The 27526-nt window shown below is 35.9% G+C and overlaps 2 protein-coding genes and 1 non-coding gene across 6 annotated transcripts in view; all 3 read right to left on the reverse strand.

Annotated features, from left to right (window-relative positions):
- Positions 1-267, reverse strand: part of LOC142984127 (neural/ectodermal development factor IMP-L2-like) — a 153791-nt gene extending 153524 nt beyond the window's left edge. Inside the window, exon 1 of one of the 2 annotated variants that reach the window (XM_076131528.1) lies at positions 60-267. The gene's annotated coding sequence lies outside the window, so the exon portion shown is untranslated. Of the gene's footprint in view, positions 1-57 lie in introns of both variants that reach the window. The other variant, XM_076131527.1, reaches the window with a different exon arrangement.
- A 646-nt stretch (positions 268-913) lies between these two features.
- Positions 914-27526, reverse strand: part of LOC142984134 (uncharacterized) — a 43480-nt gene continuing 16867 nt past the window's right edge. For 2 of the 3 annotated variants that reach the window (XM_076131537.1, XM_076131536.1), the window contains 12 exons: positions 22681-22695; positions 16298-16451; positions 15446-15639; positions 14796-14996; positions 13970-14122; positions 13103-13304; positions 12501-12676; positions 10995-11247; positions 10484-10635; positions 9473-9632; positions 8343-8446; positions 914-7525 (listed from right to left, as the gene is read on the reverse strand). In XM_076131537.1, coding sequence (XP_075987652.1) covers positions 7435-7525; positions 8343-8446; positions 9473-9632; positions 10484-10635; positions 10995-11247; positions 12501-12676; positions 13103-13304; positions 13970-14122; positions 14796-14996; positions 15446-15639; positions 16298-16451; positions 22681-22695 — 1855 coding nt within the window. In that variant the 3' untranslated portion in view covers positions 914-7434. The remainder of the gene's footprint in view (positions 7526-8342; positions 8447-9472; positions 9633-10483; positions 10636-10994; positions 11248-12500; positions 12677-13102; positions 13305-13969; positions 14123-14795; positions 14997-15445; positions 15640-16297; positions 16452-22680; positions 22696-27526) is intronic. The other variant, XM_076131538.1, reaches the window with a different exon arrangement.
- TRNAR-UCU (transfer RNA arginine (anticodon UCU)) lies at positions 11673-11745 on the reverse strand. The gene has a single exon. It is a non-coding gene; the product is annotated as a tRNA-Arg (tRNA).

Below are 27526 nucleotides of genomic sequence, written 5' to 3' on the forward strand. Positions count from 1 at the left end.
ATGCTTAAACCGTCTATCACTGTTACAGTTTAAAACAAAGAAAAGAAAATGACTTACACTTATTTTGACTCGTGAAGTGGCACCTCCCAGCAAACAAATCACTAATTTAGGTAAAAATTTTACATTACACAAACACAATGACATGTTTTTACACAATATTATAATGCAACGGGTCTTAAATGCTATTAAAATTTGATCGTTAGGCACCATATTTGTTTATCCGACGTTTATCGATCGAATAACATCGACCGTTGTCACGGGCTGACTGACGTGGCTGATAAACGTCATCTCTTTGCGGCGCGAGTTTTTACGCCTACCCTCACTTGATTTTCACTATTTTTAAACATTATTTTATTTTTAATGTAAAAATAAAATAATGATGAGATATGAAACTTTATCACGGCTGATATACCCGAAGGCTCAGGCAGAGTGTAAGATATACGCCCTCGTTTCGTTTTTGACAATGATAGTCCCATGTAATAGGGAGCGAGCCTCTTGCCATTTATCGGGCCAATTACCAAACTTCGGACTATATTATTGAGAAATATTCTAATATAAAACAGAACCAATAGTACTTTCTGTGTGAATCGCGCCTAAACGTAGTAGAGTAATAGAAAGAAACACAATAAATATATATAAGTTTTATTTTTACATTTATAAAGACAACTCCCGCACTAAGAATTGCTCTTGTGTCACGGGGACTTTTACAAACATACAAACAACGGACATAAAGTACAACCAGACCCGAAACAATTATTTGTGGATCGCACAAATAAATGTTCCGTGTGGGAAGCGAACCCACGACCTCCTGACGCAGTGGTATCGGCGTGGCGACATAAACCACTGCACCACGGAGGTAGTCATATCAAAATCATCGGAAAGCATTTAAGGATATTTATAAATAAAACACACATTAATTTCTTAACTATTATATTTGTTTAAACTATTAGAAAACTAAGAATACTTATAAAAATGCGCACCAAAATCAAGAGAGACATGCTTCGAGTAAAACTGAATGTTTAATAATTATTTATTATTAAGTATTAATAAGAAACTGGTATGAGTTGTTTAACACTTTAAATTGTTTACTATAATAACAATAATAATGCAAATTTGAGCCAAATTCAATGTTAAAATTATGTAATATTTATTAAGAAGATAAAAATAAATTATTCTGGTGTTATTTTTCTTTAAGACATCTCCCACACTAAGAATTGCTCTTGTCTCGCGGGGACTTTTACAAACATACAAACAAGGGACATAAAGTACAACCAAACCTGAGACAGTTAATTGTGGATCGCACAAATAATTGTCCCGGGTGGGAATCGAACCCACGACCTCCCTACGCAATGGTAGCAGCGACCTACACGACTGCGCCATGGAGTTTTCGAAAGGCAGAAACTCTTTTTTTTTTCATAAAATTTGGCTCAAACACACATTTATAATAATTTACAATATCACTATAACTGTACAAACTTTGTTTTATTAACCACTGAGTACGGATACGTCACTCAATTTTGTGTAGCACTCAACGGTACTAATACTGCTGAGTGCTACTCAAAATTGAGTTATATATTTAAGAGAATTATATTTTCTATGGAATTTAAGTAATCACAATACAATCATTAACTAAAAAAATAAAGCAAAAAACAATACAATTAATTAAAAAGTAGAATACTGAAACCTTTCCAATTTTAAGTCATCAGTCTAGCCTTTCTCGCAACTATGTTGGAGTCGGCTTCCAGTCTCACCGGATGCAGCTGAATACAGTATTTTACATGGAGCGACTGCCTATCTGACCTCCACAACCCAGTAACCTGGGATAACACTACACCGCTCGGCAAGACTGATTGTCAGAACTCTAAATTTTGAGTAACTCTTGAAATTGTTACTACATTTGTTTAATTGGATATTGTAAAGATTTATTTTTACGGCAACCTAATATTGATTAAGGTTTCAATATTCAGCACATAGAAATATAGTAAAAGAATCACGCCTTTATACCCTAAAAGGTATAAGCAGTGGCTTACCCAACCACATAAAAAAGAAAAATATTCCCAAAGGCAACCACATTAAAAAGAGTGGCCAAGAGTTTCTTGCCAGCTCTTCTCATTGGCCCTACCTTCCGAACTGACGGTAAATTCACTCTCTGTATCATTGACTATCATAAGTGTCAGTACTAGACCTATATTAATAAATTTTGTGATTTAATTCACCATTTTGAAACTGCTTTTATTAATAAAAAGTAAAGCTTCAAAACTTATAAAATAATCGAATCTAGAATTTTGTGATCAGAAGTCACGTTATAACGTTTTTAACCGACTTAAAAAAAGGAGGTTTCGTCAAACCGGAGCAGTTAATTACATATTTATATAATGAAATAGGTAATAATAATATTATTTGTTAATAATATTAATTAAATATTTGCATTGTAAGAGAGATTCCTTTAACTAAAGGTAACCTAAGACTAGATTTTATTTCTAGAACTAGTTTAGCACTTTCTTAAGTCTATTGTTAAAGGTTTTTAACCGCCTTAATCATAGTCTCTTTCACTCCTTAGTGAAATGAAAGAGAGAAAACATATTTCATAAGTGTTTTAACTTTAATAAGATTTGTGAGTTTTTAAATAATTGGTTATATTTTTAACCCTAGAAAGATAGTAGCGTAAAATTTACGCATGCGTTTGCGAAATAACGCTCTATCTTTCTTAATATCGCGAATGCATCGCTGTTTGTTTCGGACATTTCACTGGTCACTGGGGGGCTACTGTGTGGCGTACGTGTCAATAAGGTAAGTTGCATCGATTTTGAAATATAACGACGAGCGTGACTCAATTTTACGCAAGAGTATCTTTTCACAACTATACAATATGATTATCTTTCTAGGGTTAAATACAGATAAAATATTTAGTGCAATACACACTAGTCGCCCACCCGGCGACCGGCGACCTAAGGGCGCGTTCCCACTATGTCGTAACGATTAATTTATCGTTGGACGACTGTCTCTAGCTGCTTCCATTATAACGATTGTTTGTCGTCAAAATATTTTATTGTTTAGTGACTGTCGTATCCAGCCGTTCCTACTGTCACGATAAACTGTCGTCACTGCAAAAAAAGTTGTAGACGACAGGAAGACGTGTCGTTCTATATGTGGACACCTCCATTTAATCACATAAGCCACGACACTTTAAACTACACGATTATCTGTTATCACGACATTGTGGGAACGCGCCCTAACTCGACGGCATGTCAGCGGCCTACGTACTCAAGCGCTCAGTTCGCCGACAAATACTGGCCAACACAGGTCGGCGGGTCGGCGTCTTTAGTGTGTATAGCGTTACGAAAACATGCTATATTCAGACGCATAAAGTTATTTGGCGCGTTTACAAACTAAATTAAGGTCTACTAAAATAATCATAAGGCTTACAATCCTATACATTATGAAGTTATCTTGGCAATTCCAGTAATAAGTATTTAGAATAAATTTATTTTAGGATGTAATTATTAAAAGCTTATTACTTCTGGATAAGTATTAGATAGCGTATCAGTTGGAATTTTAACAGTCGGTTTGATTCATTTGCTATTAATTTTCTTCTTCTTATCGTATGGTTAGTGGTCAACCTGGTGTCAAAGTTGTTCAAGCCGCCCGAAGGCCTTCTACGTGACTTAACGACTGTTATCTTAATTGACAACAACCGGGACCGACTTTTTCTTGCCCCGAAAGACGAAAACGCCCAATTTAAATACCACTATGCGGTCATCCATCTATGAAATGACCGCGCCATGGTTTGCTTAACCCACAGATCGTTTACCGACCGGTGAGCGCAACTGGCTAAGGCTATGATAAGCTATCTAGAACTTATCCACAAGCTTTGAAACTGGCTTTATTATTTGTATTATATTTTAATAACTAATTCATATTTCTGACAAATAAATATCACACAGTTTTCGTATTTTTTATTTTACTTCCTTATAGCGGCTTGTAGCTATGTTCACACACACAAAGTTATTTAGCGCGTGCTTTTAAAGTTTATTAGAGTTAATGTATTATGTGCGTTGTTTAAGTACTGAGTTAAAGGCACCAAACATATTATGCTATGAAATATATAATATATTATTTATATTTTTTACATTACAAATAAGAAGTTAACTAAAAGACAAATCATTCACTATGAGTTGCTCTTGGGTCGCGAGGACTTTTACAAACATACAAACAACGGACACAAAGTCCAACCAGACCCGTAGTTCAGGTTGTCGCTACATCAATACCAGTGCATCGGTAAGTCGTGGGTTCGGTTCTCACACGGAACAAATATTTGTGCGATCCACAAATACTTATTTCGGGTCTGGTTGTACTTTGTGTCCGTTGTTTGTATGTTTGTAAAGTCACACACAAGAGCAATTCTTAGTGCGGGAGTTCTAACAAAAAAAGGTTTGTTTTTTGTATTTAATTATTCCGTTATTGGTGTAAACCCTTGCCCAGCAGTGGGACAGAAGTGGGTTAAAGTTATTATGAATTATTATAAGTTAACAAAAAGCACCATTAATCATAAAAAAACATAACAATTTCTCTTACTAGGTCCTTTATAAACGTGCGAACTACGTCATGCCATTTTATCAGATTCGCTCCTACTAAAGAATGTTTCAGCGTTAGGCTTGCTTCACATATTAGGTCGGGGAAAAAGTCTTTTCGCATTATAGTATGTATTAACTTGTAATAAAATCTCTTTGGCTTCAAGAATCACAAATGAGTACACGGTTCATTAAGTTTCTTTCAGTGACCGGTGAGGTACCCAAATATCGAGCTTTTTTGTGAAGAGAAAAGATTTTATTACAAGTTTATACATACTATAATGCGAAAAGACTTTTTCCCCGATCTAATATATTCGGTTCGGTAATACAGAGCCGGGCGGCAAAACCTAATATGTTTAGATTAGGTACTTTAGATCAGGGGTTCCCAACCTTTTCTTAGCCCGGGACCGTAAGTAAATTAAAAATTAAGTGTAATAATCATCCCGAAAAATTTAAATTTTAGAATCATTCGCGCGCCGTACTTCGATTTCCACGGTCCACTGGTGGTCCCCGGACCACAGGTTGGGAACCACTGCTTTAGATGAACACGATCGGCACAAGCCGAACAAGTGAGTCAAGTCGGTTTTGTTGTTCGATCAATATTGCCAAACCGAATATGTGTGTAGAAAGATTACTTATTTAAAGGATTTTTACATTGTTTTCTAATCTATTATTATGCATTTTCCACATGCCTTTATTTATAGAGCCTAAGTAGGGCTGTAGTCTTATTCTTTCATATCATGCTAATATATTGTTTGTAACATACAAGTTAAAAGTATTTAGTTTCCATTTATCCAATTTATTTCCATTTCTTCTTATCGTATGGTTAGTGGTCAACCTAGTGTCAAAGTTACTCAAGTCTCCCGAAGGCCTTTGACGTGGTTTATCTACTGTTATCTTAGTTGACAACAAGCGGGACCGACTTTTTACGTGCCCTCCGAAGCACGGAGACACCCAGTTCAAATAATGCGATTACCCATCTATGGAATGACTGCGCCAAGGTTTGCTTATCCCACAGATCGTTTACCGACCGGTGAGCGCAATGGGTAAGGTTCCATACACTTATCTGTAGGTCTTAATATTAAGAAATGTATGGAAACATTGTAATATCACTTTATTTATTTGCGACAAAATATCACTAGGTGGCAGCTCTACTGTTTTACTGGTACGTTGTAAGGTCGAATCTTATTCGCCAAGAACTACGATACATAAATACATACATACATTCATACATACATACGTACATGTATACATACAAACATTTATACATATATACATACGTGCGTGCATACATACATACATTTATTTTGTTTTTATTTTTTCAAAGACAACTCCCACAAATTGCTTTTTTACTTTTACAAACATACAAACAATGGACAAATAAATACAAACAGACCAGAAACAACTATTTGTGGATCGCACAAATAATTGTTCTGTGTGGGAATCAAACCCACTACGTTCCTTAGCGTAGCTATAAACCGAAATAAAACGAATTTGTGAAAAAAAAAATGACGTGATAAAAAAACCGAAAACTGAAAATTAAATTGAATAGAAAATAAATCAATAGTAAATTTTAAATATATCTTCGCAAACATAAGAATCTACCCATACATACATAAATTTAAGCTATTTTCCCATAGGTGTAGGCAGAGACCAGAGAACGCCACTTGGTACAATCCTTACAAACTTTCTTTGCTTCATTCACATCCATACATCTTGTCATACAGGACCGCCGGTTACGAGAAACTATTATAAATACTTATAATATTAATTTGAAATATATTTTAAAAAAACATAAGACAAGTAAACTAATTTAAAGATTTAACCGCCATCTATCGGTGAAAAATTCAAACTTTTAAAACTTATTTTCTAAAAAAACTCCTAACTCAAAAGAGATCTAGCCCGAAAATTAGTAAAGCGCTTTTTTAATTAAATTTTGGTAAAATTTTGGTTAAATTCCTAATAATAATTTGGTAACATTTTTGTGTGTATTTTTTAGTAATTTAAATGCATTAGTAAAACTTAATTAGTAATTCTAGTATTGTCCCTAGACACTAAATACTAAAACTAAAAATATATTTACAAATAAGGACATAATCCTAATAATAATTTGGTAACATTTTTGTGTGTATTTTTTAGTAATTTAAATGCATTAGTAAAACTTAATTAGTAATTCTAGTATTGTCCCTAGACACTAAATACTAAAACTAAAAATATATTTACAAATAAGGGCGAGTGTAGACAGGTTGAGTGACGTCACACGAGTCACTCATCTGCACTAGCCTTAAAGGTATATTTAGAAGTGGGCTACTTTAGCTTGGATAGAAAATATCTAGTTGAGATCGAAAATTACAGACTTCTGCATGATTTTTATTAACAGTTACATACAGTTAAATAAAAAATACATGTGTTATTATTTTTCACAATCTATCAGATGGACTGTAAAATTCAAATATATAATTATATTCAAATACTAGCTGACCCGGTAGACGTTGCGTTGTCATATAAATTTTGAAAAAGAAAGTGTCACTAGGGGTATGAAAAATAGATGTACGCCGATTCTCAGACCTACTCAATATGCTCACAAATTTCAAGAGAATCGGTCAAGCCGTTTCGGAGGAGTACGGTAACTAGCAACTGGAAATTTTATATATAAGATATACCTAAAAAAAATGATTTTTAAAGAAATATCCATTACTAAAAACTAAACTCTCTCAACACAATACAAACATACAAATCTCTCATACAAAAAAAACTAACAAAACTCAAAACAAAGCTAAAGTAACCCACTTCTACGCTTGTGACCGTCACATCTACTCTCTCTTTCTGACTACAGTACTTGGGCACTAGTGCAAGCGAGACTTCAGACCCTTCGGCTGACGTAATCTTTGCAGTAACAGTATGGATTTAAATGTGGTAGTTTTGCACTCATACAACTTGGCTCTTCACCGTATCTGAAAATAAAAGAAAAATATATGATTTTACCTTAGTAACACTATTTATAACACACTAGCTGACTCGCGCAACTTCGCTTGCGTCACATAAGAGAGAATGGGTCATTTTTTTTCTGGTACTCTGCTCCTATTGGTCGTAGCGTGATGATATATAGCCTATAGCCTTCCTCGATAAATGGGCTATCTAAAACTGAAAGAATTTTTCGAATCGGACCAGTAGTTCCTGAGATAAACGCGTTCAAACAAACAAATTCTTCAGCTTTATAATATTAGTATAGATACGCATCGTATGTGTCAATATGAGAGGTTAAACTATTTGATTTATTTATACGATTTTTAAGTATAGACTGAGTGGTGTAACTATTTATCATCATGTGTATCCCAAACTATTGTATTAACGTAATATACGATTTTGTAAAAGAATTGATGTTATACATATATTATAGTTTAGTTTTTCGCCCCCGACGCAAAGAGAGGGGTGTTATAAGTTTGACGTGTCTATGTGTGTGTCTGTCTGTCTGTGGCATCATAACTCCCGGAAGGATAGAGTGATTTCAATTTGGTTTTTTGTATTAAAGGTTACTTAATATGTGCGAGTGTTCTTAGACATGTTTGATGAAAATCGGTTGAGCTGTTAAAAAGTTGTAAGGGGTGAAATTGAGGAGAGAAGAGGAAATTTACTCGGATGGGGTCTCAAATAGCTGAACATTGGTGGGAATATTAGGACGGCTAAACCTAACTAGCCAATCTATAAAAGATATGAAAAAAAATAGGGGTTTTTTATAATTTATAGTTATTATATTGTAAAGTTACTTACGCATTCGTTCTAGAGATATCTCTTGTATCGATTAGGAATCTGTCTTCTGCTATGAGGTACTTCAACGACGCTTCGTATATACCCCGCCCTGGACCTACCACCACCTGCGGATAAGGAATAAAGTCACAATTTAATCAAATTTATTGAAATAGTTTGAAAATGTAACAAATCATTCATAGTTTTCATTCCATAGACCACTAACCATACGATAAGAAGAAAGAGAATAGATAAACTATCTTTTGCATGGGTGCAAAAAAACTAAATGTCCTTTGTGTTTTAAAAATAAAATAGAAGATATTATTTCGTCACTAATAAATAAATAGTAATATGGTTATAGTGTTAAGTATAGTCGATGTATTTTGAGTTATTACACTATTGTATTATTAGTGCGATATATTTAGACCTTATTCATAAAAATATATGAAGTTATGAAAGGCTTATAAAGTGTTTTGTTTTTTTCACTCCGTAGCGAAATGAAAAAGAGAAAACATATTATAGTAGCTATTTACTATTTATTACTGCACGTTTGGCGCAGTGGTTTAAGCGGTCACCTCGCAACAACAACCGTAGCGCAGCGTATGGTGGGTTCGTATCCCACCCGGGACAAATCTTTGTGTGATGAGCACGAGTATTTGTTCTGAGCCTGGATGTCAATTTATCTATATCAGTATGTATTTAGAAGTATATAATGTGTATCAGTTACTTGGTAACCATAGCACAAGCTCTGCTTAGTTTGGAATCAAATGACCGTGTGTGAGTTGTCGAATGATATTTACTTATTTATTTTACTAAGTATAAAAAAAAAAATAATTACTAAGTTTATTGAGGCGCCCATAGCTAGTTGCGCTCACCGGTCGGTAAACGATCTGTGAGTTAAGCAAACCTTGGCGCAGTCATTCCATAGATGGGTGACCGCATAGTGGTATTTGAACAGGGCGTCTCCGTGCTTTGGAGGGCACGTTAAAAGTCGGTCCCGGTTGTTGTCTACTAAGATAACAGTCGTTAAGTCATGTTAAAGGCCTTCGGGCGGCTTGAACAACTTTGACACTAGGTAGACCACTAACCATACGATAAGAGAAATAAGAGAGACTAAGTTTATAGTGTGTTTATGAATAAGAGGGAGTGTTTACCTTAAGTTGATAGTTCTCGGAGTGCAACTTGATAGGTCCGGCGAACTTGCCCACGTACCCGTCCGCGTCTTTAGCTGATACGAATGATAACATGCGCTGGTTCGCTTTCTGCTTCATCACCCATTTGATCTCTGTTAGTGTACGTAATACGCACTGGGAACTGTAACAGATAACAATGGAATTAATGTGGAGGAACGAGGTGATCGTGTTCCTCCAACACAAAGCGAGGATCCTCCGACCAGGCGAGGTGATCGTGCCTGGTGGGCGTAGGCTGCCCGACTGTTGTAGTCGGGAACTTGTATATATAGTCAGTTGCAGTGCAAACTTCGATAGCGCGATCTAGGACTTGGGACGTCAGTCACACTGCACGTGGTGGTTGGTTGTGCGCTGGTCCCAGTAGATGTCACTGTATGTAGCGAGCCGCTACATTAACATCGTGAAATTCAACTTTTAATTCATGTTTTTTTTTTACATTTCTGGCCCACCGGGCAAGGGTCTCCTCCCAAACTAAGGAGGGCCTAGGCCTTGAGTCCACCACGCTGGTTGCGGGTCGGGGACTTTACATGCTCTCAATAAATGTATTAAACAAATTTTAGGTATGCAAGGTTTCCTCACGATGTTTTCCTTCACCGTTGGAGCATGTGACAATGATTTCTAATAAACACATAACTTCGAAAAGTCATTGGTGTGGTGCCTCGGGTTCGAACCTGCGACCACTTGCGTGGGAGGTACCAACTTATACCACACTCGGCTATCACTGCTCTTAACGGTATACTAACCTTTTCAATCGCGTTTAAGACCCGTTACATTATAATTATTATGTGTACAAATCACGAGAGTTTATATCTTAATGTATAACAGAACACGGGGATTAAAGCGAACACGCATTTTACCTTAAAATGCCTAACGTTTCGGCGCAGGTCGCAGGCTGACTTCGCGTTAATTCCCGAATTCTATTATACATTAAACATGCAACGTTAGAGTTTAAAAGTTATGAGTTTAATATCTTACCGCACTTCTTCCGTCAATGAATTGATATAGTCCATGAAGGCAGTGGCAGCTTTGAGGTAGACAGGTTCAGATTCCGACACGTTGTGCCAGGCGAGACACGCGCACCAGTGGGGTTCGATTCCCGCCTCACTGCACGATCGGTTGCGTGGGATCTAGAAAAAGAAATATTTTTAATTCAGTAGTGTATTTAATACTGACTAAGAGTTATCAAGTTCGGTTTGTAACTCGAGCAAAATCGGTGGTTTTTCGATTTATATTTAACTAGCTGACTACCGCAACTTCGCTTGCGTCACATAAGCGAAAATGGGTCATAATTCCCCCCGTTTTTAATCGTTGGTAATCTGCTTCTAATAGTCGTAGCGTAACGTTTTATAGCTTATAGCTTTTCTTAATAAATAGGCTATCCAACAGTAAAACATTTTTTCAAATCGCACCAGCCGTTTCTGAGATTAGCGCGTACAAACAAAGAAACAAACTCTACAACTTATAATATTAGTTATGATATACTCACAGGCTCCAACAAACTCATTCCTCTCGGCAAATCAGCGCCAGTGACCTTATAAGGGTTATACCAGTCTCTAAGATCGAGAGCATCTAACACGGTGGCGTGAATATCATGAGGGGTGGTGAGAGCATTCACATTCTGTTCCAAGGCCGCCTGGACCGACGGCCGAGCGCGTTTCAACTTCTCTGGTAGAAGAATACACATTAGAGGCAAACGTTCTTCTAATTTACCTTGAAATGTGTCTCGCACGTTTGCGTATCTGTAAACAAAAGTTAATTTCATTAGTGGCGCAGTCGGTGAAATCAAAATCAAATTATTTATTATTTAGGTAATGTTGACACTTATAATAAAACGTTTGGCGCAGTGGTTTAAGCGGTTACCTCGCCGCAACAACCGTAGCGCCTCGTGTGGTGGGTTCGAATCCCAGCCGGGACAAATCTTTGTGTGACGAGCATGAGTATTTTTTACATGCATATAAGTATGTTTATCAGTTATTTGGTTACTATAGTACAAGCTCCGCTTAGTTTGGAATAAAAAATCTGGTATTTAATCGTTCCTAATCGAAACTGTTCTACAAAACTAAAAAAACATTTTATAAGAAATATTTTCTACATAATAAATGCCAATGAATATTTAAAAATTACAAAACGTGATTTAACGCTGTTAAACATCAAATATAATGGTCATCCCTGGTGGGGATCGAACCCACGACCTTTGGATTAGAAGTCCAACGCGCTATCCTCTGCGCCACAGGGACTATGCGCTGAAAGATTAAATTACCAATCATATTGCTAGGGCATTATCCTATGATTAACTATGTAGTATGTACATTATTTTTACTTTGATTAAAATGAATAGTAATTTAAATGTACGTAATCAAATAATTACAAATTAAAGCATAAAAATATCTTACAGTGTTTGTAATCATCTCCGAAATGGCTCTACAGATTTTTATTTAATTCTAGTGTATTTGTCCAAAAGTCCCGTGACATAACAGCAAATTATATGACATATAATTTGCTGTTGTGTAGTCTTTTATGTATAACAAAAATTGTTTCCGAGGAAATCGTACTCATGACCTCCCGGCGCACTGGTAGTGGCGTAGCAACCACCAAAACCACAATTATTTATTTTTGTTACCTACTCAGTTGCAGAAACAATTTCAAAAAATTATTCAAAATTTAAAGTATTTGTAAAAAAATTGGTTCACCAAGCATAAATATCGTTAAAACCATTTGGCGATTAAAAAGAGTGGGCAGGAGTTTGTTGCCAGCTCTTCTCATTGGCCATCCCTTCCGAACTGGCGGTAAATTCACTCTCTGTATCATTGACTATCATAAGTGTCAACACTTGACCTAAATGAATAAATGATTTGATTTTGATTTTCGATTTTCGATTTTCGATTTTCGATTTTTGATTTTTGATTTTTGATTTTGATTTAATATTGGGGGGAAGTGGGCCTATCCAAAATTTACCACTAGCTTCGAACGGTATTACGGCACTAGAACTCACCTAGGCCCATGGTCTCCCATGACCATAACGATGGTGTCTTCGAGCACATTCCTCTGCACCAAGGTGGCGAGGAACTGCACCATGTCTTCGTCAGCCGTCGCTATCTTGTTGAAGTCATCGTGAGTGATGTCCGCTATGAACGTGAAGATATACTTCTTACCGTCTAACCGGAGGAACTGGAATTACAAAAGATTTTATTTATTAGCAACTTCTTAACTAATTAACTACTTAATTAACTATATTTCGCTAACTTATAAGTACCCAATAACCTCTCCCTCATTCCGGGAGGAGACCCTTGCCCAGCAGTGGGACATTAATGGGTTAAATTTATTACTTACTAGCTGACCTGCGCAACTTTGCTTGCGTCACATAAGAGAGGATGGGTCAGAATTTTCCACGTTTTTGTAACACTTTTTTACTGTTACTCTGCTCCTTTTGGTCGTAGCGTGACGATATATAGCTTATGTCCTTTCTCGGGTATCAAAATATCTCCATACCAAATTTCATGCAAATTAGTTCAGTAGTTTAGGTGTGATTGAGTAACAGACAGACAGACAGAGTCACTTTCGCATTTATAATATTAGTATGGATGATTCTATTACCTGATCAGTAATATTCATCATCATCTGATACTGCGGCCGGTCTCCCACACAGTACTTATGTTTACTCCAGGACTTGCCGCCCTTGGACTCCTCCAGGTAGAACGACCTCAGGTAGTGGTCGGCCGGCTGGTGACGGAAGCCGTTGAACCGGTACTGGAACGTGCCTATCCAGGGCATGTCTTCGAAGTATGCTGTACGGTACCTGGAAATTAAAAAGTTTGTTGACTAGAGAATGTACAGCTAATTATACTGTGATGTTTAATAAAACGTACATCGGGTAAGCCTTTCTTCCAACTATGTTGGAGTCGGCTTCCAGTCTCACCGGATGCAGCTGAATCTCACTATTTTACATGGAGCGACTGCCTATCTGACCTCCACAACACAGTTACCTGGGTTCACAATACCCTTCGGTAAGACTGGTGCATCAGACTTTCAAGCTTCTGACCACTGATAATTACTGTCAAAGATCGTCGAAATTGACAGCCGGGACCCACAGTTTAACCAACCATTCCAAAAACGGAGAAATTCGATATGTATAAAATGGTCACCCATCCACAGAACAACCTCGGCAAGCGTAGCTGACCTCAGAGATGGATCTGCTTTTTAGCTGCTTCAAGCATACAAAAGTTTCACTTTTTTTATAATTATCACTGTCTACTTTTTATAACACTTTTTATAATTATCGGTCCGGTCGTGGGTTGAATTCCCATAAGGAACAAATATTTGTGAAATTCACAGATAGTTGTTTAGGGTCTGGTTGTACTTAGAGTTTGTTGTTTGTATGTTTGTAAAAGTCCCCGCGACACAAAAGTAATTTAGTACGAGAGTTGTCTCTTTTAAGAATAATAAGAAGATTACACTACATACCCATCTTCCTTGAGCCTATTAAATATAAAAGGCATGGAATCCATGGAGCCGTTGTTTCTCATACTCTTGCGTACGTCTGGTAGCTCCAACTCAGTCTTGCCCACTAGGATAGGAAACAATGCCGCCGGGGTGCCGTCGCCTACTATGTTGTAACTGAAATTTAGAAAAATATTTATGTTACTAACTATGCAAGCTTCTAAGGCGGTGGTTTCAAGCTTGAGTCGAGCACGAGTCGGCCATCTTATTAACAGGACATCCACTCCATCACTACATATAAAGGAAAAATAAGGAAATATACTTAAAGAACATAACATTATATATTATAATCCTTGCTTTTCTTCCATCTATACTGGAGTCTTCTAGTCTCACCAGATGCAGCTGAATACCAGTGTTTTACATAGAGCGACTGTCTATCGAACCTCCACAACCCATTTACCTGGGTTATAACACGATACCCTTTAGTAAGACTGGTTGTCAGACTTTCAAGCTTCTGCCTACTGGTAAAAACTGTCAAAGATCTTTGAAAATGATGGCCGGACGACAGTTTAGCGTACCGCCGGAACACGGAGGAACTCATTATGTGTAATATGGTCACCCATCCACAAAACCACCTCGGCAAGCGAAGCTTAACCTCAGAGATCGATCCGCGCGGCTGTTGTTACTTAGCCATTACGCCAGGCTATCGTGTTATAACCCAGGGAACTGGGTTGTAGAGGTCCAACAGGCAGTTGCTCCATGTAAAAACCTGGTACCCAGCTGCATCCGGTGAGACTGGAAGCCGACTCCAACATAATTTGAAAGAAAGGCTAGGCTGATAAATACATACCCATTAAGCACAGTCCCCTTCATAACTTCAGTAAGATACTTATAACTCTTGGGCATGCGTCTAATGAAGCCGTTCTTGGACGTGGAATCGAACCCAAATATGAGCACGTTGAGGGTATCCTCCCTGCCAGGGGGTGACGGCTTCCTTTCCACTGAGTTACGGAAAGCCGTTGCGTAACCAATCCATTTTGTTTTTATCAAACTGAAAATATGAGAGAAGATAAATGTATAAGTATGTAAAGATCGTGGTAAGTGTCGTTTTGGTCTCTGCCTGTGCCGATTGGGACAAAAAGTGGTATTATGATAGGCTAGATTTTTATATACAATTTGCTTCTACGAGATATTTCACGTCCAAAAAAGACAAGGAAAAAATAAACATATGAATTGCAGTGGGTCGTCATTTTTGAGTATTGTGATGTACTTGTAACCGGCGGGGCTGTAGATACTTTTGTTAAAGGCATCTCCCGCACTAAGAATTCCATTCCACGATTAAGACAATCCACGAATTGTAGAAGTTTCCGCGATACAAGAGTCGTTTTTGCCTTTAAAAAAAAGAAAAGGAAAGAAAACGAGAGTGTATACATTTTTTTTTAAATCAGCCACGTCAAAATAACTTTTACATAAAAATAATAAGTAAATATGGTTGACTACCTTCCACCCCTATTCCCGGTGCACACAATCTTGACATGGTCACTCCTCCTGAGGGTGTACTCCCCCTCGTTGTAGACCATCACGCCATGCCCCAGGTGGTAGCTGGCGTCACTGTCGTATATAATATCGCTGTATGTACATTCTATATTCTTCGTGTCCTTCAACACTTCGGGTACTACCTTGCATTTTGAGTGCTGAAATTGAAATGAAAATTTACGTTTTTATTTTGCCCTTTGTAAAATTTTTTTTTCTGTTTTATTCAATAATGTCGACCTGGCTTATTTCGGCAACGGCGGCCAGTTTTATTGAAACCAGCAACTGTGCAGGACTTTGTTTATAATGGCAAAGTGTGTGCACAATACACAGGTACACTCTTTATTCCTTTACTCTCATAGCCCGACCAGAGAGTGGTCAGGCACAGGTCCGATGGCTTTACGTGCTCTCCGAGGCACGGAGGTCTACGAACTTCATAACTCCGAGAAATCTCTGAGAATTTTTAACAGAATACTCAGAATACACTTTTTGGCTCGTCCCGGGATTTGAACTCGAGACCTCTTGCGTGGTCGCATACACTGTCGACCGAGCCACATAGTCAAAAAAAACTCATTAATGGGTATTAATGAGTTTTTTTTTATGACTATGTGGCTCGGTAGTGGGGTCACTACCGGGCAAGGGTCTCCTCCCGTAATGAGAGAGGGGTTATACCACTCGGCTATCACTGCTCATATCACATAATAGAAATAAAAATTTCAACGGTCTAACTAAGTGTTTATTTTAGAAACTTTTGTATTCGTCTATTGCTACAATAAATATTTTTCATTAGGTTCATGAAAAGCTTATAATCGTACTTACATAACATCTAACCCAGTCTTGCCCGCTACAGACCACTTTAGGGAGGTCTTTATCAAACTGCGTGACTTCCTTAGCGAAGGGGTCCAGCTTGGGTATCTCACAGCCTGTCCCCTTGTCCTCCTTTAACGCTTCTTGCAGCCTACTCTCTATATATCTAAGTTCAAAAAATATATACATAGTAGTTTGCTGGTATTTTGATAATGACCGGATTTCACCACCTTTAGATAACTATTGGAAAGTTCAATTTATAGATAACTCTCGTCTTTTGAACTCAGATGATATAACGCGCGATAGTTTTTAATTTAAATTATAAATGAGCAGCAATTAGGGGGTATGGTGTAAGTATATAAATTGACAACCATTCGATAGCCACAATTCTGTACATTGCTTCTTTAATAAGATGATGGTGATTAATACGTTTGTGTCAATGGCTGCCTCCGTGGCGCAGTGGACACCACTCCGCTACCGTTGCGTCGTGAGGTCGTGGGTTCGATTCAAACACGGAACAATGTTTCGATTCTGGTTGTACTATCGAACAAACTGAATCATGACCCACCATGTGCTCATTTTCTAAAACGCGTCTATATACGCGTAGGTCGAAATTGGCTTGAACCTTCGTTTCCTTGGTAATGAATTTGTTATCTGTCATTATTGCGACAAATCTTTGTGCACCAATACAATAATGCTTTGCTACCGTTTTCAACAGGCTCCGTGGCGTAGTGGGTTGATGTTACGACTGCGACGCGTCAGGAGTGGGTTCGATACCCACTCAGGGCATGGTTTATTCGGCCATTATAGCAAATAATGTAACTATAAAAATTAAATAATATAGGGTAACCAGCATAGTTATTACCCGGTTAAGGAATTGATACACAATTTTGGTCAATAGTATCTTTATTTAGTAAAACATTGACATAAACTCTATTATAAACGCAACTCAAATATTCTTTCTAAAAGAACATCAGTCCTTTGTTTCAATAACTTTATACTAATTCAATATAAAACACTTAAAAACCAGAAATACTAGCGAATACTGTTAATTCAAATGTGTTATCCTTAACAAATATTGCAACAAACTTTTACTTTTTCTTTTCGAACTACACACCTGTCGCACAAACGTCGGACATGAGTTCTATAAATTAAAAATGTTACCAATATTCTAAAAGTGACATATATCGCAATTAATTTGAACTGGTTACTTTAGAAATTAAAATAAACGTATTATTCCTTAACATTGGCAATCACTGTATGATGGGCAATGACTATAATGGTTACCCTAATCGTTTCGCAGATTTCTAAATGACGTGCTATTTGACATTTGACACAAATAGGTTTTTTCGTAGTGAAAAGAGTTTTGACTATTTACATTCTACATTCAAATTAAGAGTGATTTATCGAAAACGTATCTACGCACTGTAATAACAAAGGTTAAAGTTGTATGTAGTCGTAGATACATCATAACACAGTCGTATGCATGTTTAAAATGTCCTAAGTGCAACTTTGACGATAGAGACGAAATTCTTACTGTTTTGACGGTGTCAAGCGAATTATCGGCAAAATGGGTCATGAATCAGTTGGTTCGATAGTAGGTACACTGTGTGTTAGTTTTTTGACGCAAGAGCAATTATTAATGCGGGAGTTGTCTACTTAAGAAAAAAAGCAGCAATGTACCGCATAGTGGCTATCAATCTGACGAACACTAGTTGTCAACTGAGATACACAATACATACACTTTTTATAAATACGTAATTGAATTTGTTTTCAGTTTAAAATCAAAAAGTTTATCAATAGGTGGTGAACCCGGTGGAAAAACATAATAGAATTGAAAGTATAAGATAGATATTTGAAAAGATAAGAACTTTTTTCATATGTACATAAATACAATATAAATATTTAAAGTAATTATGGGAATCGAACCCCGTTCTTCGTGTATATTCTTATTTACAGTTGAAAATATTAGCATTTAATAATAGGGGAAAAAACAATAGTATGTATGACACAAAACTAAAGGTAGAATTTATATACATTTATATTTTTCTTAAATATTTCCACACCTCGAAAATGAACCCATTCACCCAATGTTCTAAGTGTAATGAAAAATGAAATGATAAATGACATATAATATTTTATTGACATTGTATTGTAAGGTTACATAAATAAAAAGTGCCATCCGGAATGAAAACTGTTGCCACAATTAAAATATAATAATTTTTATAAATCACAATGATAAATGTTGAGTGTTAATATTTTATTTTCATAATAGTGTTGATAATATTAAATAAATAATTAGATTATAAACGTAAATTAACACAAGTCTTCGATTTTATTTATTTTCTTGAAACGATACATAGTTATGCGATTTCTAAACTAAAGTATATATCCTAAACCAGGCCCTAATTTTAACCAAATAGTTATAGAAATAGGGTGTCTTAGTTAAAGAGCATTAATTAGGAAACAAATTACGTCATACCTTGCTATGAAATGTTCCGCATTGTGACGTCATGTGGCTTTTCAACTAAAATGTGATTACAAAGAAAATCCGGGCTAACTCTTGTTTAACCTTGTTTGCCTATCAGAAAGACAAATAATGTAATCAAAATATAAAACTCTTCCGTTACTAACGGACTGATTGATGGACAACGCACAGCTGAAACTACTGAGCGTAGAAAATTGAAATTTGGTATGAAGATTCCTTAGGAAGTGTAGAGGAGAGAGTGGATTTATGGAAATTCCCTCCCGAAGAGGGTTAAATTCCACGCGGGCGGAAAGCTAGTTGTCCTATAATAATATAGTTATATTATATAATAACATAATATTATAGTCTATTCTAACTCACTAATGTGTGAAACCCGATATGACCTTGTAGTGACCTCATTCACAAGGAGCGGTCATTATGCTAAATATTTACTTACTATTTATAGGTTTTAACTATTTGTTTATTGAAATATAAAGAAAAGAGGATAGCCTATTAGTGTTGATGTATGAGCCGTAGTTTATCTATTCAATAGCGTTTTTTATATTAATTTAAACGCTATATTTTTTTTTTTTTCATTATTGCGGGACAACTCACACACGGTCATCTGATTCCAAACTAAGCAGAACTTGTTCTATGGTAATCAGACAACTGATAAACATACTTATATCCTTCTAAATACATACTTATATAGATAAATTAATATAATACTCGTGCTCGTCACACAAATATTTGTCCCGGGTGGGATTCGAACCCGCCACACGCGGCGCTACGGTTATTGCGGCGAGGTGACCGCTTTAACCACTGCGCCAAACGTGCAATTAATAGATAAACTACCGCTAAATGTATCTCAGAAACCGGGGGTTACTATCATGAGAGTAATAAATTATGTTTTTTCCCCATTTGGGTGCGCTAGCTTATAAGGAAAAACCTCAGGTTTAATATCAAAACGTAAACATTGAACCTTATCTCGGGTATTACCAAACAAAACAATCTCGATAACTAAACTACCGCTGTGTTTAATTAAAAGACCGATGAAGTGTTGGTAATTAATATTTTAGGTGAAAACGATACGGTAAACTAATGTCGAATGGTAAACTTTTAGTAGAAATAGGCTCGATGGCGAATTGTGAAATATAGTATTGCTTCCGTGGCGCAGTGGTTTAGGTCACCACGCCGCTACCATTGCGTCGGGAAGGCGTGGGTTCGATTACCACCCGGGACAATTATTTGTGCGATCCACAAATAAATGTTTAGGTTCTGGATGTACTCTGTGTCCATTGTTTGTATGTTTGTAAAAGTCCCCGCGACACAAGAGCAATTCTTAGTGAGGGAGTTGTCTTTAAAAACTTTAGCTGAGGTATACAAAATTCTAAATTTAGTCCACCAGTGACCTGGCTTACGCAACTGATGGTGGCCTGTTTGATACAGCTACTCTATTTCAGAAACGCTACAGACACGCACACGCCACGCAACCGCAACGCACACGCACAGCATACGTCACGCTGCGATTGAAGTAACAGTTAACTACAGTTCTATTCTTACCGGAGCGTTACAAATCAATAAGTATTGTGGAACTGTTTATTTGCAATACATTATTTGCGTACAGTTTATAATTTAAGTTAATTTATGTAGTTAACACGTATTGTTATATAAGTGATTATGTGCGTGACCAATGTGAGAATGTAGGTTTAGTTAAACGATTTGCAACGGTGTGTGTTATTGAAATTGTTGAGTGAAAACATTAGTTTTGTAGGTCCCTTTGGGTATACAAGTGCACTTATTTCATAGAGGACCATTAATAAATAAGTGGCCAAGCACTTAAAAGGGTTTTGCTCAATTTCACTAAAAATAGCGCAGAATATGGTAATAGACTCGTCTCATATTACATGCGACTAACATTGTTAATGGCGAAAAGTTGGTACAGTCAACTTGGGTAACATTGAATGTGGGAATTTGAACTAGTTTCGATTATTAAAAGTTTGCAAAACTAAAATGAATGTTTATCAATTGCATCGGTTTCATATAAAAAAATAATCGAAACTAGTTCAAATTCCCACGTTCAATGTTACCCAAATGATTCAAAGTTACCCAAGTTGACTGTATATATCATACGTTTTAATTAATTAAATAGTTTTAGGCTTTCCGTTAGAGCTGGAGTCCCTGAGCAAAAAAATAATTGTCTCTTTTTTATAGGATCTTTAAATACTAACCCTCTTATTCATAAAATTATATGAAGTTATGAAAGGCTTATAAAGAGTTTTGTTTCTTTCACTCCTTAGCGAAATGAAAAAGAGAAATCATATTATAGTAGTTGTTTAACTAAAACAGGTTTATAGTGTGTTTATGAATAAGAGGGTAAATCATCATTGCCTTCATTCGGACCATAGAAGTATTTTTTGAAACATTTAGAGATCGCATAACTATATCGTTTTTTAAAGAACATTAATAAATTGAATAATTAACTATTATCTATTTAAATACTAAGTTTAAGTAGTTAATCTCATTAACTTATAACCGTTAACTAGAGCTATTTAAAATTAATGACCAAATGTTAATAGTCGTTATAAAAAAGCAATGAAAGCTAGTTTTATGACGCTGCTTATCTATGAAGTAGGTATGTGCAGAGATGATTGATGGTATGTTCATGTCTATAGACATAGTGCACAATACAGCACATTATTAATACATTGGGCCTACTTATGCCAACAAGAACCAAACCACATAAGTTTAATTAAGAAAAACTAGATTTTTTGCAAAGAAAAGATTCTTTTCGCAAAATAGATTACTGTTCATGCGTTTAATCAATTGATACAGGGAAATCATTTTCTATTTTGAGCAGCTACAATGCATAATTTGTTGTTAATGTGTAAAATATCAGTTTCGTTAAATGTGGGTTGGTTCCTGTTTGCGTAAATAGGTCCTTCAGTCTCTCTAGTGAAGAAGGGTAAAAGGGAAGGTTCATATCTAACGGAACATACGTCGCGTATTATCGGTCGCGCAACGCCAGAACAGACAAATGTATAGAAAAACGCTCGACCGTTCACACTCAACGGATGATGCGTCGGTGCGAAGCCCATACAAATTAAGTTACGACCGACGCATCTTGCGTCAAATATGAACCTGAGTCCAATTTTGTCGAAAATAAGTTAATATACGAAAATAAGTCATCTCTTCCCAATCAAATTTGAAGGAAAGAGGCAACATGTACGACCTAAAATTATTTTCATATAACACACACGTCTTGTGCGTTTTTTGGCCACAATTCTAAACTCTCAAGCAGATGAGCAAGAGCTAAATTAATAGAATCCGATTTTTTTATATTTTTTTCTTTGTAACCAACTCCTCTATAAGTTTCTCATTAAAACCTTTGAATTAATGAATCCTTGGGACCGATTACAAACGAAAATGTCCCAAAAACGTTGCACAACATGTTGGATAACATAACATACCCAAAACACATAAAAATGCGAATCAAAAATATAATGTGTGAATCAAATTATTTACAGCATGAGCCAGTTTTACTATTTAGATAAGTGCTGGTTACTCTATCTGGTGGATAAAGTGACTGATAAATCAACTGTCAAAATACCACCTGGGGCGTCATCACATATCTCAGTTGACAACTATTTAAAGCCACAATACTGTACATTGTTTTCTTCCTTGGATTATAGCTATTGATACGTTAAGTCAAAGCAGCAATGTACTGAATAGTGACCATCAATTAGACATACACTAGTTGTCAACTGAGATACGTGATAAGCCCGCTGATAAGCTAACCAATACTTATCTAGAAGTAGTAAAACCAGCAGTTAAAATGAAAAAAAAATGCAAAAAAAAAAAACAATAAACATGCTACATGCTAAATAAAAAATAACATGCTTTAATTACTTACTACCATTCTACTTACTTAAGCACTGAAGGCCTGCAAAGATAAAAGATTAAAATAAAAATTCTAATTAATCACATGCCTACATTCGCATGCCACACCGAAACGCATGCCATGACATGCATATGCATAGTGCTGTTATAAAAACAAAAAAATCATACAGTCGAATTGAGAACCTCCTCCTTTTTTTGAAGTCGGTTAAGAATATATGACGTAATTAAACCACGCTTCAATAAATAGTAACGCTAAATAGTTATCTGTCTATCAAAATTTACCTAAATATAAAAAAAACATGCATAAGACTGACTAACTAACTAAGCTAACTTTTTCGATACATAATTCTGAAGCGCTGCGCCATAATTGTACTTAGCATTTTGAACTTTATTACTAAGTACAAAAGGATACAAATGCATTTGAAACAGAGAGCGGAATATACTTCACAATTCCAGGAAAAACTGACCATCCTATAGAACCAAACTAATTTCAACTGTTTTCCCCAAAAGATAAGACTCAAAATAGCACAAACAGTGTTTTTTCAATGTTTTCCTGTAATAACCTATAGTTAGGCTAAATTTGCCTACATTACATGTTATTACAAATATCAGCATCATGCATATACAAGTAAAAGTAACGCAAAACAACTTGAACAATTAAAGATTTTAAACTCTCGCGACTTGTACACACAATATTATAATGCTACGGGTCATAATTGCGATTGAAAATCAAAGTTCAGGATACCTTATTTATTCACCCGAAGTTTCGATCTTAACCTAAACTTTAATTTTCAAACTTGAACAATTTTAAGTACTACATTATAAAGATTTTAAGGTTCACTTAAAACGAAAAGCAGGGAGCAACGGCAAAGACTATTGCGCTTCTATTGGTAGAATAGTCAACCATGAGTCCTCTGTACTTGGTCTACGATCAGTTTTCTTTATAAAACACCTCGTGTTCAAGTTATTTAGCGTCACTTATAATACGTGCATTTTAAAATTCTGTCGAGACATTTCTTTATACAAACGTAAATAATAAAACCACTTTAGATTAACATTGTGTCAAAGCAATGTCAACAGAATTTTAAAGTACTCAATACTTATCTTAAAGGCACCTTCATACTAACGTTTCGTACGAGTAATTGCAACTGAACGTTTCACAGACGAATACCCAAACAACACTCAATTTTAAGTTAATACCTAAGAAGAGTTGACGTCATGTAAACGGCCGGTTGTAAAAACCTAAGCCAAATTCGTTAACAGCATGTTTTTGAGAAAGAAATCATGTGCCGACCCAAGTCAAGATGCGATAAGAACAAGAGAAAAAACTCCGTTTTACTCTCACTTGAGTCTTATGTCTGTACTTTGTCATGTACTGTAGTAATCAATTTAAACTTTAAGCATCACTTAAAATTGAGTGCCGATTGAGTGTGTAGCCGTCAGTGTGTCCTCAATGACTTAACTAAACAATCGTAACGATAATACGTACAAAACGACAGTGTGGAATGCCTTTAAAACTTTTTTTTTACTTTCGGTGTGAAACGAATTTAATCTAATAGCTATATTACTGTCTAAAATAACTTACAATCTAAGGGCGCGTTCACATATAACGTCAGTTTACAGGTCCGTTTAAACGTGTGTGTTATTAGCGTATGTAGTTGTATGAGCCAGTACACACATAATACAGTATTCCATATCCAGTAAAAAATACCGATTCGACAAAATAACAGCAATCCACGGATTCGTAAAACGGATCCTGTTAAAACGGACGTTATATGTGAACGCGCCCTCAACTATACTAAATACTTAAACATAAATTACTTCGATTATAATTGATACTTAACATTACGGCTTATTTTACCATCTACGGACAACTATCAGATGAACCACATTTTACTTAAAATGACAAGTTATCTGATAGTTATCTGCAGGATAAATACACCACTATTCTAGTTTGCATAATTTGCATAATACATAGATATGATATTCATGCAAATTAAAATAACCCTGTAAATAAGAGTCAGAAAATTTCATAAAAAAACAGTAGATACTAATCCAGGATTTTTTCGTATAGGAGCCGTAATATAATTGGGACACGCTAATGGGACACGCACGTGTCGCCGACAATGTAGCCCGACACAAATGTGGCATTTGCGTCGCCTTTAAGCGCTAACAATTTCGGTATATCCGCTTAATATAAAATTAATATAGCATAAAAAAAAAATAGTTTCTACAAAAATTGTATTGCCGATTTACGGAACCTCTCTTTTGAAACAAACATGTACAAGTAATTTGTATTCATTCATATTTAATGTTGTTTTTAAGTTCATCTACAAGAAATGTTTTTGCGATTTACAGAAATGTTTGTTCTCTAAATAAATATCAAGAAGAGAGTTTTTACCAAAAATAATTCCCTCGTATGACAAAATACTTTTGACTGTAGTTAGCAAACCGGTGCAATTCTGAAGCATACAAAACAGCTGCATTTCGGCGCATGCGGTCGCATTTCGGAGCATGCGGGCGCATTTCGACGCATGCAGACAAATCCCACGACAGTATCCTACAGCATGCTTATCGATACCGCGGTGGGATTTCCTCTGCTCCATTCATGGAAACGAATATCTAATCGTTTTATCTTTATTAGATTACAGTAGGATTATTTTTACAATAGTCTACCGGTTTGCCCTAGTCATTTTTGTTAGAAACAAGACCCATCTAAATACGGATCTTACTTACAAGAAAAGCGGTCTTTTTCTAATTAGTTTGAACTTAACGTGGACGACTCCATCTGAACTGGAAAAATTAAACGGTATAATTTAAAGCCTTGATGTCTTCATATTCGACCAGTTTCAGGGGAGAGTCCAGAGGCCCTTAACAGGAGGCTGGAGGTTCGATTCTCACGTGAACAAATTATTTGTGTACTTTATAGAGACTAGTATCATGTTAAATAAATGGGTATGTCCCGAAAAACGGGTTTAATGCTTGATAATTAGATAAGTGTCGACCTTTAAAATAGTTGTTTTTTTATTTTTAGTATTTGTTTCTATAGCTGCAATGGAAATATATGATTTGTTTGTAAGTAAACTAAATCGAATAATTCTCCTTTAATAAGATTGTTTCTGTCGAGACAAGTATTCTATGGGATCGATGGGATCAAAAATCCCCCGGTGATACAATCAACGGGATGAAATTGTTCTATCGCCGGACAAAGTCGGGCCAGTTCACTAGTTTATTATTATAATAATTGTAGATATATAGCCATATTTTCTGGGGAATACTAAGAAATCCCAATAATATGGAATAACCCAAGATAATTAAAACACATTATATTATAAAACATGTTTTTGTATAAGAGATAAGTAATCCACTAATTAAGTTAGAACAAAATGATTCATATGACAAGATAATATAGGTATTTTCTGTTAAAAATGTTTGAGTACAGTCGGGAAACTAAAGTATTAACTAACTAACACATTGCTCAGTAGTTATTTTCTTCACTAGTACATACCACAATACACAATCATATTCTATTCTATCGTATGGTTAGTGGTCAACCTAGTGTCAAAGTAGTTCAAGCCGGTCGAAAGCCTTTGACATGGCTTAACGACTGTTATCTAAGTTGACAACAACCTGGTCCTCCGTTCTTTTGCCATGCCTTCCGAAGAACGGAGATGCTTAGTTTCAATACCACTATGCGGTCACCCATCTATGGAATGACCGCGCCGACAGTTGCCTAACCCACAGATCGTTTACTGACCGGTAAGCGCAACTGGCTATAGCTATACAGGAAAAATATTTCTTTATTATCTTTTTACTGCTAACTATCCAAATTTATCTCTTGTCAAAATATTTTGTGTATTTTCCTGCTGCAATCTTATCTATCGGCGATAGTGGATAGTTCAGTTTTATGAATTAAAACCCATGTGGTTTAGAGATAATATGTACATTTTTATTATTTATCTCTCTCATCGGTGGGGAGTTGTTTTGATAATGACTGTGACGTGTGGGTACTGGAAAATATTTAATTTCAACGCTTGAATTGTATACTATTGTGATCTCTCGCACACACTAAAAGCTTGAAAGTATTATTTTATCTATTGTTAAAAACCTTGATTGCTTATGAAAAAGGATTTCTTATGAAAAAGGATTAATTATGAAAAAATATATAACATAATTTGGTAAAACCGGACGAAAGCTTACGAATGTTGTGAAATCCAAATACTTTACTGGAAACTCGGACCAAAATGTAACGTGCCCTCCGAAGGACGACACACTCATAATTCTAAATAAACTAATCTATACATTGATAAACAAAAACATCCGCTTCTCCCAAAATAACCCAATTATCGCTGTACAAATTAATTAACCTATCGTAATTACAATCGCGAAAGAGTGAGAGGTCGTAAAAACAAAGCGATTAGAATGAGACAGATAACCGTTGCTATGGCAACAGGGTGTAAATAAAACTATCAACTAACTTATGAATAATTAATTTAAACAGTTAGAACTCTATATTATCGATTAACGTGAGAATTATAGTCATAGGTCTTTATAGAATTTTATAGGATTATTTTATCATAGGACAATTACCCTCTTATTCATAAAAATATATGAAGTTATGAAAGGCTTATAAAGTGTTTTGTTTCTTTCACTCCTTAACGAAATGAAAAAGAGAAAACATATTATAGTAGCTTTTTAACTAAAATAGGTTTATAGTGTGTTTATGAATAAGAGGGTTAGAGTTTAGGTAGGTAGTTTGCAGATTTGTGAGGCTCGCTACATAAGCGGTTCGGCATTAATGGGCCTAGCCGGGCGGCCAAACCAGATATGTATGGACGAAGCCGATCGGCACAAGCCGAACTATTGAGCTAAGT

The sequence above is a fragment of the Anticarsia gemmatalis genome, chromosome 26, assembly GCF_050436995.1.
Source record: "Anticarsia gemmatalis isolate Benzon Research Colony breed Stoneville strain chromosome 26, ilAntGemm2 primary, whole genome shotgun sequence".
Taxonomy (NCBI): domain Eukaryota; kingdom Metazoa; phylum Arthropoda; class Insecta; order Lepidoptera; family Erebidae; genus Anticarsia; species Anticarsia gemmatalis.